Raw genomic sequence first — 14,721 nt, 5'->3', positions numbered from 1 at the left:
AACTGTATTTAATGACATGTGAAGGCTACCACAAGTTCTTTCATGTTTGGAAGGGTGAGGGGTATTCAGCTGCAACATGCAACCTCACTCACTAAATTCAACAAAATTAACCTTTAACATGACTCAGTACACAAAAGCAATTATTATAACTGGGATTACAGATTCATGGCTTGTTTATCAACAGTTTTTATTGAAAATGAACAGAAGTGCAAGCTCCACTCAGGCAATGCTGCCAGCATTGGAGGCAATCCTGGGCCACAGGTCAGCGCACTCTTTGGCCACTGGGCCTGTGATGGCTGAACCTGCAGATACACAAGGAAGGCATCGTTATTTAGGCCTTAAACTCAGAATTCATCAATATGAACAATTCATGACAAACAGATACAAATTGGAGCGTGAATATATCTCCTGGACCTTGGTTGCATGACAAGGTTAAAGTTGTCTCATCACTGATTGAGATTGGTCAGCCACTGTTTCGCTGCCATCTCACCCACAGTGATGAGTTCGATATTCCCTTCTTGACAACTCACACAGCCACAGAGCAGACAAAGCAAGTGCTTTTTGAAGGGGAAACATTTTGCTACTAAACTACTCCAACAGTGATGCAAATGTCCTATGGATCAAGTGAACACTGAGGCAAATATGGAATTGATCAGAACAGCAAAAACAGCTGGCATTGCAGATTTTCTCAACATCTTTGCCACAGAGGCAGGGAGAATCAGTATAAAAATTTAAATGCTGATCTCAATTCTCTGCTCGATGCTAATACATTAAATCTATAATGCCCCTGTGTATGGCTCCAGTGTTTATACAACTACACAAACCTAGTGAAGCATCCAAACAACTCACCTTTCATTTCCCCTTTGTTGTTTACTATGACGCCCGCATTGTCTTCAAAGTAGAGGAACACGCCATCTTTTCGTCGATACGACTTCCGCTGCCGTATCACCACCGCAGGATGCACTGCGGAGAGGTGGGATTAATGGATTAATACAAGCTCATTCACAACCACAGAAGACAAGCATTTTAAATTGGATGGGAATTGGAGATGTGGTTGGTGCAACCCAGACTTTCACAAACAAACTGAAACCTGCAGACACTCACCCTTCTTTCGGAGCTCTGGCTTGCCTTTCTTCACTGTGGCCATAACCATGTCACCCACTCCAGCTGCAGGCAGACGGTTCAGACGCCCCTTGATGCCCTTCACGGAGATGATGTACAGGTTTTTGGCACCTGGAGAGGGAGATAACCATGAGAATAAAAACTGTGTGGGAGACAGGAAAAAGATCCTGATGGTTAATTTCAAAGAAAGAGGTTACAAAAGTTGTCCTGCTTGTCTCATCACTGATTGAGATTGGTCAGCCACTGTTTCGCTGCCATCTCACCCACAGTGATGAGTTTAATATTCCCTTCTTGACAACTCACACAGCCACAGAGCAGACAAAGCAAGTGCTTTTTGAAGGGGGGACAGAAGTGAGAAAAGTATAAGATACAAACCAGTGTAGCAACATAAATCAAAACCATCATTACAATATGATGGATCGCTTCGTGCCTTAGAGCTGGATGAGACACACGTTTCATGATCTAACATATTACCCACGGAAATTAATGTTAAAGACTAAAATTCACTAAGGAATTGTTTTTCTCCCGTGATCTTAAGAGTTTAAATAACTGCACATCGGATTTCAGACAATGGCTGACGACCTGAGCGAGGGGAAATGCTGAAAAGTTCTGAAAACCCTCATGTTTTAGGAGCTAAGATTATAGAAAGTTATGCAAGAGTATGAGTTGGGGCTTAAGGTGATATATAGGAAAGGTATAAGTTGTTATATTAGCACACGATTGGTCATGTACCTTATTTTAAAAACATCTTAGAACATATAGAACTTGGTTTGGTACATTTGTTGAGTCCAAAGTAAAAAATATTCATTTCAACATTTCTAAACCAGACCTGCAGGCAGGAACCTCGAGGATCAGACTCCACTCTCACGTGTGACCTGCTAGCTTGAGAGCTAGCAGCACGACACCCAGGAAGCTACCCTTCATTCCTTGAATGCACATCTGCTGCTCGCTTTCACAAGCACAACCTTTTAGGAGTGTTGTGTGCATGTCTTTCAATAATAAAATAAAACACGGACTTCCTCAGCTATCTGTTCAGACAAGTTGAGCGTTGGATTTACAAAACTGAGCCCTGAGATGTAAGCATGTGAGCGGAGACATACCTGTGTTGTCCGCGCAGTTGATGACTGCTCCCACTGGGAGACCCAGCGAGATGCGGAACTTGGCTCCAGATGAACCACCACGTCCTGAGGGAAGAGAACACACACATCAGCTCGGCCTATAGAAGCTCCAGGACAACAGATCACACAAATCACTTAGCGCCACATCTGGATTTACCTGTTCATGCTGTTTTAACATCCTGACACAGAATCGTTAGTTTCCATGAGCTAAGAGCTGAACACTTTGAATCCTAGTTACATGGTTCAAACAGTCGGCCTGCGAACAATTGAGACTTTTAGCTTATAAGTAAAACTCGATGAAAACACACTGGTATAGTCCTGAGATAAAACTTCTAATTGACACGCAAGGTTTTCCAAATAACCACGAGACTTACGGGAAGCTCCCTGGAGAGAAAGTGCAGTAGCCTAAAGTTTAGAAAACGTGCCACAACCACGAACCCAACCAGTGAGGCTACAAATTAGCTTCAGCTACCTATTAGCTTCCGCGACAAGCCCGGCTAACACGTCTTCTGTGACACTACCCACCCGCAACCACCCGTGTATCTGAACGTTCTCGAACTAATGAACTAGAAAGAACACAGATAATCCGCGTGAATCTTAAAAGAATCGTTCAATTCCAGACTCCGGCCTCTGGCTTTGGTTCCATGCCTACATGGCGCTGACAGCGAAACATGGCTTCCCCCAGCTAGCCGGAGGAAACACCGCAAATATCACCTAAACTGTAACAATAAACTGAGAACTAATCGCACGCATATAAAGTCCGCATCGCTCCCTCACACACAAACTACATCTTTAGACCTAGCGTGGCGTCAAACCGCCCGATGGCCGTGGATCATGTGAGGATGGCTACATTACCTCTTTTAGACATGGCTGCAGAGGAGAAAGAGGGAGGTGAAGAAAGGGATTGTGGGATATAATGCTGAACCAATCTACATCCGGGTCATGGAGACGTGTGGCGTTCAGGGGCTGTCGGGGAAATCATAGCACAGCAGACATTTTAAAGGAAAATATTATGACTCTTAATGGTCACCGTTTCATATTTTTCCCTTTTCCTGTGTTAATAAATCCAAACAACACAAAGACATAAAGTCATTTTCAAACAATGTCCTATTTTAATGTTTTCATGTTGACGTGTTGCATTAAGGGCTGATGGCATATGTGAGAGTGTGGGGAGAGAACCTTTAAAAGCACTGGAAAATGATTTGGTATGAGTTCGTTAGTTACGTTTTCGTCAAATGAAGTAACATGTACATGTATATTTAATAGAATTTCCAATAAAGTATGGCTGTCCCATCTTCACCTGAATGAAAAAAAGATCAAATAAAAATGAAGGAATGGAGACTTTGATTCTGTCCTCCCTCTCCAGCAGAACAGGTCGTCACCAGCCATTAAAAAACATCTCCACCAGATAGCAGCAAACCGCCATTTCCACAGACTCTCTCTGATAAAGCTGTGAATTACAGTAAAGTCATGCAGACAAACGATGCTCACACAGATGGACACCGAGACACTGTCTAATATATACAGATCTGCACTTGTACAACTGAACTGTTTCCAGGCAATAGACAAGCCAGCTGTGTTGAGTTCAGAATGACTGATATCCTGTTTTATGATGGAGGGAGGCCATGACATGATATCTTACAGTTGACAGCTGTGGTAGTTCTGATTAAATATATAAACATGTCCTGGGTTATTTGGATTATTTGTCCCAGTTAGGATGGCATGGTACTGGATAATAATATTTCCCCACACAGTTGTACAGTATAATATTGTAGTGTAGCACATAACAATTCTGCAAGAGGAGAAATAACTGCAGTTCCCATATGATCTGATACATTTTTTATGTTAACCACGAAATATGGTCTTATCCATTTCTGCGTAATGAGTATTCCAACCCCGTCTCCATGTGTAAATGATAAAGTGGCGTTGTACGTTTTGAGTGTTTTAAAATCAAATGTTTGCTCTGGTAAATTATAGGTTTTGGTGATATTGCTGTGCTTCGCCTCTCTGAGGAACATGGGGAATGTTTCTCTATGTGACTGTATGACAATATATCGACTTTTTCTAATCTAATTCTTATTTTTCATTATCGTTCTATTCAGACCATAAATATTTCATATTGTGTCAGTCTGAGTATAATTTAATTTTGGAGCCTCTACTCTAAGTTGGTTTTAATTTGTGGTGTGAAGTGTGTGATGAGTTGCTCTGGATATTCAATATGGAAAAACACAGATTGCTTCAAGGGATACATTTTTGAACAAGTTATTTGCTCATGGTCAAAACATGTGAAAACACCACTGTCCAATTATGGTTTTTGAGATATTCTATATAAAGGCCCTAAACACCCATTGTGCTCTTACACAGCTCTTTTAACTTATAATGCGAAAGAGCAGACTGTGTTTGACTTACTAATCTTTCACACTCTTGTTATCAGGAGGTGCATTGACATTCAGATCTTTTAATGTAAATTTTCAATCAGCTAAAACCCGAGTGGAAACAATGAAAATATAAAAGGAAATATCACAGAAAAAGTTGTCATGCTCAGGAGAGATGTTGGTTTATAAATACACTTAAACATTTAGATATTGTCAAAGGTAAATGTGACTAAGTGTAATGGAAACAGATTCAGCAAATGAATGAGGACATACAGAAATTACACTTCCGACAAAAAATGGTGGCAAACGAAAACATCCAGCATTGTGGACTAACGAGAGGAAATGGTCCTTGAATTAATACAGAAGGCAAATATCAGCCATGTCTAAATCTAGGAGCCGCTTCCTACAACGGGCAGGTCTGAAGACCAATTGAGTCACAGCAGTGGCTGACCAAGGGCTGCTTCAAAGACGACCTTCCATTACCGGACAGCAACATTTTTCTTTTGCTGATTTCCTGAACGTTCTGTTCACATTTGTGTTACACTTGGAAGGAAACCCAACCAGTTGCACCGGTCAGGGCAGGACGCATACCTTCACACATTCTGTACATACTGCCCAACATAGTTCCACACAACCCACCTTTGACCTGACGTCTGTTCAGCAAGAGTAAGTGCTTGTGCAAGTGGATCATGTGTTTGCTGAGAATAAAGAACTATGGGCTACTGACATATTGCCTGAAGCATAACTGCAAATATTTGAATTATTTAAAAACACACATACTTGTATAGCGCCATGGAGATGCATCACATTTCTAAGAAGCAGAAATCTTAAAACTATTGAGCAGTTCCCAAGAGAAAACAACAAACTGTATATTTTCTGTAACATTGATGTGGTAAATTGTAAACACAAGTGTTGCTGTATATCAGATGTCAGAAAGGGAGAGTCCCCACAGAAATACATTTAAAGCTCATGGAAGACTCTGGGGGCCACCTTGACATTTGACATTTCAGTCTGTCTTCACCACATTCGTATTATAGCATACCGACTGAAAAGGCCTTGTGTCTAACTGTAATGTCAGAGGAGGACGTACAATCCACATTTTGACAGATCCCTGGTGATATAGAATAATAGAAAAAAACTGAAAATGTCAAGGCATCTTTTCAGCTTCTTTCTTTGCGTGAACAAGCTGGAAGCTCTGAGGTTCTTACCGTCTCAAACCATCGGAGTGCCTGTCACAGTTCAGTATTTTTAGCCATTATTTGGGGAAAACACAAAGTATTTAAACAATTTCAAAATGTTTACATGGAGAGATTTTACCTGCATCACATGGTCTTCATCAGCAAAGGGTCTGACATGTGGCTTAATGTTTCTGCTGTCAAGAGTTGGTGAACTATTCAAACCTAGTCTACGTAGGCTTGTAGGGATATTTACACAAGACTAAAAGTGCATTGTGTTTAAAAATAATATAGAAGCCTTAAAACCCCACATGTCAAACAGGACAACATTATAGGGTTGCTAAAGTCCCCAAATTCCAAGCTGTAAATATGTGTGAACAACTGGATAGAGACTGTAATACTGCAGCCGCACAGCACGCAGGTATTTGTTCATGTTCGTTCAGCCGTGTTGTCCTTTTTACAAAATGTCTTTGTGATGTGAATAGACAGACATACGGCTGTCGGAGATAGTTAAATAATTCACATCCAATGTCCGTCCTCTGCACAGTGTCTTTTCTTCTCTCATCAAAGGTGGTGGTGGCAGGATGAGGGGGTGTTGCTCTCTTCCTGCTCTTTTTGTAGTTCACTGATGTTCAGAGTGCATATCATGTGCTTGTGGCGGTGTGCACTGGCGTCCACTCTGTCCAGCCTCTTACCTTTGAAACATCTCTCACCTTTTACCCCATTTTCTGAATCATGAGCAGAGTTTGCACGCCAGACAAAGAGGAAACCCCCTGCGACAAGATCATGCACATTAGGTTCTTCCTCTCAGGTCGGTCTTCCTGTGGCATTTGTTAGTGGCAATACAAAGATGGTTTGTGCTTCTTTATAGCTGTGCTGCAGTCCACCGCTATGCTCTGTGCAGGTTTGAAACACAGATAAGTTCTTCGCCTCCAGGTATGTCAGATGAAACTAAAATATCCTGCACATGATCACATACACTTGTGTACATTTCAATATTTGGGCACAAAGACCTTGTACGAACACATGTATCGGATCAAATTAGGGTCAGTAATATGTGCCTATGAACAAATATTTTAGTTGTGTGTGAGTAAAAAAGTTTTGAAGCTGTAGAAATATTTTGGGTCATCCCCCTGACCTTCTTGCTCAGTCACTAAGTTTGAGTCTCTGTGGTTCCAGACATCTTCCATTTTCCAATTATTAAGGCTCCTGTGCTCCTGTGAGGACACAAAGCTTTATAGCCTTGTCCTGATCTATGCCTCACCACATCACACAGCTCTACAGAGAGTTCCTCAGACCTTATGATTTGGTTTTTGTCTGACATGCATGATGATTTGTGGGACCTTACATGCATCAGTTTGTGTGACTATTTAAACTATGTCCAATGGATTCAATTTACCACAGGTTGACTCGAGTGGTGGAACCTACTTCTGGAGTCACCTCAAGGATAAATACAATACACAGGGACAGGATTTTAGTTTGTTATTAATAGTAATAGTATACTAATAACACTTTATTTAAGTTTGATTTATTGGCTATAGGCCACTTCCATGACACTTACCATTACCGTTCTCTCTCTCTCTCTCTCTCTCTCTCTCTCTCTCTCTCTCTCTCTCTCTCTCTCTCTCTCTCTCTCTCTCTCTCATTTCTAGGCATTAAGACTATTTGCTTGTTTAACTTGATGGTTAGAATTATCTGTCCACTCCAGTTCCAAAGGAAGTGGCAGCACGTGTTTTCAAACACAGACAATTACTCATATGTTGTTTGATATGAAATATATGCCTCTTTAAAGATGTTGTGTTCTCAAATAAAAAGACAGCAATCCCTTTCCATTCAAATGTTATCTTTAATGTAACATTTTTTCAAACCCCTCTTTCAAACCCTCTCTCTCTCTCTCTCTCTTGTAGCAGGGCGCTTTAAAATGTCTGATCATTGCACTGTGTGTGTGTGTGTGTGTGTGTGTGTGTGTGTGTGTGTGTGTGTGTGTGTGTGTGTGTGTGTGTGTGTGTGTGTGTGTGTGTGTGTGTCCGCAGGCATATGCCTTGCCTATGTGAATGGATCAACATGAGGCTGCTCAGACATATCTTAGTTTTATTATATCACACATCACATCCAGCCTAATTTGCAGACAGTCTTGGGGGCCATCAAAAATCAAACAAGGGCCGTATCTGGCCAGCGGGCCACTAATTAAATAGGACTGCTTTAAGAGAAAACCTGTTTTTTACATAAACTCAAACTAGATTATCTTCACATTCATTCACTTACTATAAAATAATCAATATTACAATTTTCTAATGGCTTATAGCTGTTTTTTATTAGTTTGAGGTAAACAAATAAATCAAAGGGAACACATCAACATCGTGTGTGTGTGTGTGTGTGTGTGTGTGTGTGTGTGTGTGTGTGTGTGTGTGTGTGTGTGTGTGTGTGTGTGTGTGTGTGAAGGGAGTGCTGAGAGATGTGTGGGACACTCTGGGGAGTAAGGGAGGAAGAGAAATGTAGGAGGAGAGGAGAGAGCAAGAAGCAGCAGCGTAGTGGAGATGAAGATACAATACAATCGTCAAAAATATGCGGACAACCTTACATGAGCTATTAACATGACAATATGTTTCATGTTCAACGTGCTGCCACAAATGACCACAAAAATAAAACTAGGGTGCTTGGAGAGTGCATACTTTAGGAAAAATACCGTTCCAGGACTTTAGAAATCCTGGAACTGCCTGTTTCTCTGGATCTACTCCAAAAGTCAATGGATTCTCCCTTTGGTCATTCCCCGCCCCTTCAAAAAAACATTGAGTGTGTAATCCTGCTAGATAACAAACAGACAAACAAACACAGACAACACGAGAAGGGTGTTCTGACAGCGCATAGCTCCACCAAGGCTGTCTCACCATGTCAAAGCAGTGTTTCCACTCAATTAACCAATAAAGTTTTTTTCAATTCTCATAATAACAAAGCAGATTTCTATGTAAGTGTTGTACTCCTTTGCTGCATTGTATAACTGTGTGCATCCATAACGTTGTTACCGTACATGCAGACAGTCAGAAAATATAGTTTCAGCTTTAGTTGTGCACATAAGAAAATTCTTGGAATTCTTGAAAATTCCTTCTGATCTGGATCTCCACCCATATTTATTGTGTTCTTTCTTGACCCATACCACATACTTCCATCTTTTGTTTCACTCTCTCGGCAGAGTCTGCCACAGAATTAATTCAATCTATGGTGGTAGCGGGACTGCACATGCACACGCAAACATCGCTCTCACGCACAACATATTCCAAGTGACAGGTAAACAGACCAAAGAGTGAAAGACAAGTTCTCGTGTGCCACTATCAGGTATGCACACAACTGCAGCTAAAACTAGAAAGTCTGACTGTTTGTGTGGATGGGAACAATTTAATGGACAGAAGCGCAAGTACATGAGCAGGAAGGCTGCAAATAGCTCTGCACAAGGCTGTAAAATGCAGCAATGAAGCACAACATGATCTCTAATGTTATAATGAGAATATAAAAATCTGTTCAATATGAAACTGTGGGGGGACAAATTATAAAATGGAAGACTGCCACAGTTTAGGTTTAGTTTAGGTCATGTCTGAATACGCCTTTAGTTAGCAGCATCACACAAAAACTACTAGATGCATTACCAAGAAACTAGGTATGGGTTAGTGCGGATTGGGATCAGGGGTTGGTTGGTATGTTTTTTAAATTTATATCAGTATAATTTTCACTGATTTCCAAAGAAACTTTACATGGCTCTTGATGAAAAACTCTGGCATACTTTCAAGAGGACTATATATTAGTATATGCAATTTGGTGTGGCTTAATTGAAATTAAGGGGACTGTTGGGCCTTGGTGGAGGTATTGAGTCCCATTGTAGTTCTCTAAGAAATCAATGGGCTCTGTATCTCAGAACACCCCTTGGAAAGCCACACACGATCACGAAAGGACCATTCGTATGGAATCAGATAAGCTGCTCTCAGACATGCACTGAACTCGGGAGATCCTCTGGAGCAGCAGAATTAATATGTTCCATCCTGCCTCTATCTGCTGCACCCCCCCTCACCTGATCTGCCAGAGGATTTGTTTCTGTCGTGAATGTGTCTGAGTGGAGAATCTCCTGTTGCGTTGTGCATGTGCTGAAAGGCAAACTCCTGAGAAAGAGACCAATTTTCCGTACTTCCGAGGTCACGTTTGAAATTTAAAAACTTAAATATTCAGTGTGTAGAATTTAGTGACATCTAGTGGTGAAGTTGCATGTTGCAGCTGAATACCCCTCACCTCACCCTCACCTTCCAAACTTGAAAGAGAACCTGTGGGAGCCATCAGTCGTCATAAAAACTCAAAAGATGTTTAGTTTGATCAGTCTGGGCTACTGTAAAACACATGGCAGACTCCATAGAGAGGACCGCTCCTGATGTAAATATAAAGTATTTAAATATAAAGGGCCCATTCTAGGGTAAAGAAAACAACAATTCATACAATTTAGATGATTACACACTAGTGAAAACATCACAAGGATTATTTTATATTCTATTTCTGACAATAGATCCCTTTCACCTAAATCTTACACACTGAACCTTTAACTGTATATACCAATATGTCATGTAATGCTAAACCTAATTGGAACTGAGCGATCTAACCCTAAACAATGGAAAACTGCCTCTAAGAAGGAGCCAAAAAGTGCCTACTTTTGGACCCAATGTAGAATTACAGACTGCCGTGATTCATAGTTCTTTATTTCTGTACAGTATTGTGCCAGAAGGCATTGAAGAGTGAAAGAGATGCAAGGGGTGACAGCCACAGATACAGTGATGGTGATGGAGACAAAGAGAGAATAAACTAAGCAGAGACGCAGCATGCTAATAACCTGAGGGCAGAGCAGAGTGAGATATTCCCATGGCTACTTGGGTGATACACACAAAAACCAAAGCAGACAGGAGGCTGGTTAACATTCTGCATCAGACCTAATCTGACAGCATTCAGCCCAGGTGAGAGCTAAAAAACACACACACACACACACACACACACACACACACACACACACACACACACACACACACACACACACACACACACACACACACACACACACACACACAGAAAACAGGCTGGCACATCCACAGCCTCCCCTTCGCAGTTACAGCTCTGAATCCAAAATGAGAATAAATATTTGATAAGGGACGCCATGTGAGTTGAATTTGCAGCCAAAGCACGTCGCTCAGCATGTCTTTGGAAAGAATAAAACAAAACGGCACACACACTGTTTAACAGAGGATCTGGGTCAAATACAGTGTGGCTTCTTCAGGTGGCCTGCAGCTGTAAGTGGACCTCTCTGTGTGCCTGCAGAACAGTGTCCCTCCCATGGACCCCACCAATGGTGCTTGGGTAACATTCACCTTAGTTTTTTCTGATCAAAACAAGGCCCCATTACCTCCTCAACAATGGCCTGTTGAATCCAATATACTTCACTATTATATCTGATATGTTATGAAGATGATTTTCAATCGGGAACCCAGCAGAGCTTGAGGACACAAAGAGTTTCATGACCACTTACAGCAGATCTGTCTTTACTGTCTTTAATATGAAAATCAAGTTTCAATCTCGCAATAAAGCAAGTGAAAGAAAAAAATGGCTTCCCTAGACTAACTATTGTTAAATGACTGTTTTAGATTGGCTTCTTTTACACAGCAAAGATTATGTTGCACGTGTTACATCATCTTGGTATACAGGCAATACATGTAATGAAATGTCTCCAACTAAACCTGCAAGCTTCACTTGGATGTATTATTCACTTAGTATGGCTTGTTTGTTTTACAGTACTTCACTTTATCACACTGATGGAATATTAGAACTCTTTACAAATCTGTTTCTGTGCTATTAAGTTTCACCTCCACCAGTATATCAAGCTATCACAGTTATTTTAATGTAATTACAATGAATGCATTAGTTTGCATTAGGATTTCTCCTCGGATACTCGACCGTTACTGACAATAATCTATCAATTCATTGACCTTCAGTTATGCTTCAAAATGTTTATTCTTATCAATGCTGCTAAAACCTTTATCTTGATGTTCTCCTTTACACTTGACATCTATTGCACTTCTGTCCGTCCTGGGAGAGGGATCCCTCACATGTGGCTCTCTCTGAGGTTTCTACCTTCTTTTTACCCTGTTAAAAGGGTTTTTTAGTAGTTTTTCCTTACTCTTGTTGAGGGTTAAGGGCAGAGGATGTCACACCATGTTAAAGCCCTAGGAGACAAATTGTGATTTGTGAATATGGGCTATACAAATAAAATTTGATTGATTGATTGATTGATAAAGGGATAGGGTTGGGTTTGTATCAGCTCTATGTGGGTTGTCCTTTGGGTTTATACACTTCATTGCATCTTACATGGTGTAATGGACAGGCTCATATAAAGAGACTGCTACTGCCTCCATATAAGCTCAGACATGGCCTTGAGCTAACAGCAGCAGTCCTGCAGCTAGAAGAATGGTTCGAAAAGAATACATTTCATGATGCCTCTTCTTCATACCTTATGGGCTCCTGAATCTATCTATCCATTTTTATTTCATTGTCTAGTTTATATGAGTTTATAAAAAAAAAAATTGTTTCTCAGGTTCGGATACAGTTGCCCAACAGACATATTTACAAATGCTCAAACATTATATTCCATATTTTGAATGGTAAAAAAGATCAACACCTTATATGATTTGAGTTGGTGTCCCACAGGGATCCATTATTGTGTATGTTATCTTCTTCATCTACATTCATCCCTTGGTAGCTGTATTATTTATTTTATTTTTCTGCATGGTAAGTGGAGGTGCCACGGGGGCTACAGCAGAAACAACGAGATTGAATTTGTATATTGTTAATCACTGTATGTATTCCTGTTTTGTGAACAATTCTTTTTGTGTGGTTGTTTAGTGGTGTAGTAAATGGTAAATGGTCTGTATTTATGTAACGCTTTTCTAGTCTTAATGACCACTCCAAACGCTTTACATACAGTTTTTGCCATTTATCCATTCACACACACACATTCATGCAGTGCAACTATGTGCAGCACTTTCTCTTTGAGAAAGAACAATTTGGTTTCAGTATATTTCCCAAGGACACAAACTTGTGAGCCTTACTTGTGCTCTTTGAGCTTTGGTGACATCCAGGCTGGCAGTTTCCCTCTGTTTCCAGTTTTTATTCTTAACTAAACTCTCAGGATGTTGGGTGAAATTAGACCCCGAAATTGAATTAGTTTTTCCTGAAGGAAATGCACTCTAGTGCTGGGAGCTGCAGGTGCTGCTGCAGGTGGCATTGAATGTTGAATTGAAATGTTTATAAATCTGGTGCTCCCACAAGAAAGTCCAGTCACTTACAGAGCTGCACTTACATTCTGGTGATCTGAAGTGACATCCAACAGAGAAAAAGATCTGTGCAAACAAAGAAACTACACCAGAGGGCAGCACAAGACTACTAATTATATGTTAGATGTATTGCATCGTTATGTGGAATGATATGAAATGGTGTTAAACTGTCATAAAAATACAAAAGACAATACTTTGTAACTTAAACTTCCAGAGATTAAGATATTATTAAGATAGTCTTTTTTCCAAGGTGTACACAATAAAAGTCTTGAAATAATTGCCTACATCGAACTGTGCTTTGGTGCAACAAAGATCCAAACACCAAGATGACCAACTTTCTTATCTGATCACCAGCATCGTTGCTTGTGTTTAAATTATCAATAATACATCTGAATCTATTTTTTTTTTATTTTGCCAACAAACCAGACTGCTCAATCCATCATACTGGTGAATGGAGAATTACAAGATTAGATAATGACCAATTGACTGCTTGGTTTTCCTTCATTTGACCAATAGGTTTTCTGGGGTCATGCATGAAACCCTCAGTCTTATCTGAGTGAATCACTTAACCAGCTCTTAAATCATTCCATCTGAAGTCAGACGGCTAAAGTTTAGCCAGAAGTTGAAATACTTTTCTTTGAATTTAGCTCCTGTAAAGGGCTGAAAAGCATGTTAAAATAAATGACCTCTTTATATTATTATTTTGGTAACATTTGCATATAAATATCAGTTGAACCTGCTTTCTTCACTGACACAGAGGAAAATGAAAAGCCTGCATCAATCAAAGCTCAGCTTTGTGAAGGGAAGAGATACAGGACAAGCTGAGGAGGCTGAGAGAAAGAGATGGTTTGTCTGTGTTACTTTGCAATAATATCGCCATATACTATTTGGCAGTGGGGTTTCTATGGCACTGTGTGTACTTCAAACAATGGTTTTGGTGAATGGTTTTGTATTTATATAGCACTTTTCTAGTCTTGATGACCACTCAAAGCTCTTTACAGTACAGTTTTACATGTTGTTCACCCATTCACACACACATTCATACAGTGCATCTATTAGCAGCACTTTGTTGTTCTATGAGGGGCAATTCGGGGTTCAGCATCTTGCCCAAGGACACAAGCAGATGGGGAAGACTGGGGATCAAACTGCCGACCTTCAGGTTGGAGGACGACCGCTCTTCCCCTCAGCCACAGCCGCCACAATGGCAACTGAAACTGAGAAGATCATGGTAGAGTAAATAAATGTTGAATTACTTTTACTGAAATGACTGAGAGAGAAAAGAGAGACGATGCAGGAGATGGTGTGAATGATCATTGAACTGACTGAGGCAGAGTGAGGATGAGTAATGTGTGCCTGTCTGGGAGATATGGACGAGACATGCTACCAAGGAGGCACCCATAGGCTGTGATGAAGCCTATGGCCTAGTGTACACTGCTATATCATAACTAGTACAATTATAAGTCGGCTTGTCGCCCTTTTACTTTTTATTTCACTTACCATTTCCTACCTGAGTAAAGTTCAGTCATTTCATGCTTTTAAGCATACAATGACAGGAGCCATATTTATCAAAACCATACAT

At 40.5% G+C, this 14,721-nt stretch overlaps 1 protein-coding gene across 1 annotated transcript; it reads right to left on the bottom strand.

Annotated features, from left to right (window-relative positions):
- Positions 1 to 170: 170 nt before the first annotated feature.
- On the bottom strand, positions 171 to 3,170 carry rpl23 (ribosomal protein L23). Its single transcript, XM_035181063.2, has 5 exons — positions 3,096 to 3,170; positions 2,223 to 2,306; positions 1,105 to 1,233; positions 850 to 963; positions 171 to 302 (listed from the first exon to the last, which is right to left on the bottom strand). Exons 1-5 carry the CDS (start codon positions 3,106 to 3,108, stop codon positions 220 to 222), a joined length of 423 nt encoding a protein of 140 aa, XP_035036954.1. The 5' UTR covers positions 3,109 to 3,170; the 3' UTR covers positions 171 to 219.
- Between the last annotated feature and the right edge of the window lie 11,551 nt (positions 3,171 to 14,721).

The sequence above is a fragment of the Hippoglossus stenolepis genome, chromosome 16, assembly GCF_022539355.2.
Source record: "Hippoglossus stenolepis isolate QCI-W04-F060 chromosome 16, HSTE1.2, whole genome shotgun sequence".
In the NCBI taxonomy this organism is placed as follows: domain Eukaryota; kingdom Metazoa; phylum Chordata; class Actinopteri; order Pleuronectiformes; family Pleuronectidae; genus Hippoglossus; species Hippoglossus stenolepis.
The sequence above is the reverse complement of the archived record's forward strand: the minus strand, read 5'-3'. Positions and strand labels throughout refer to the sequence as shown.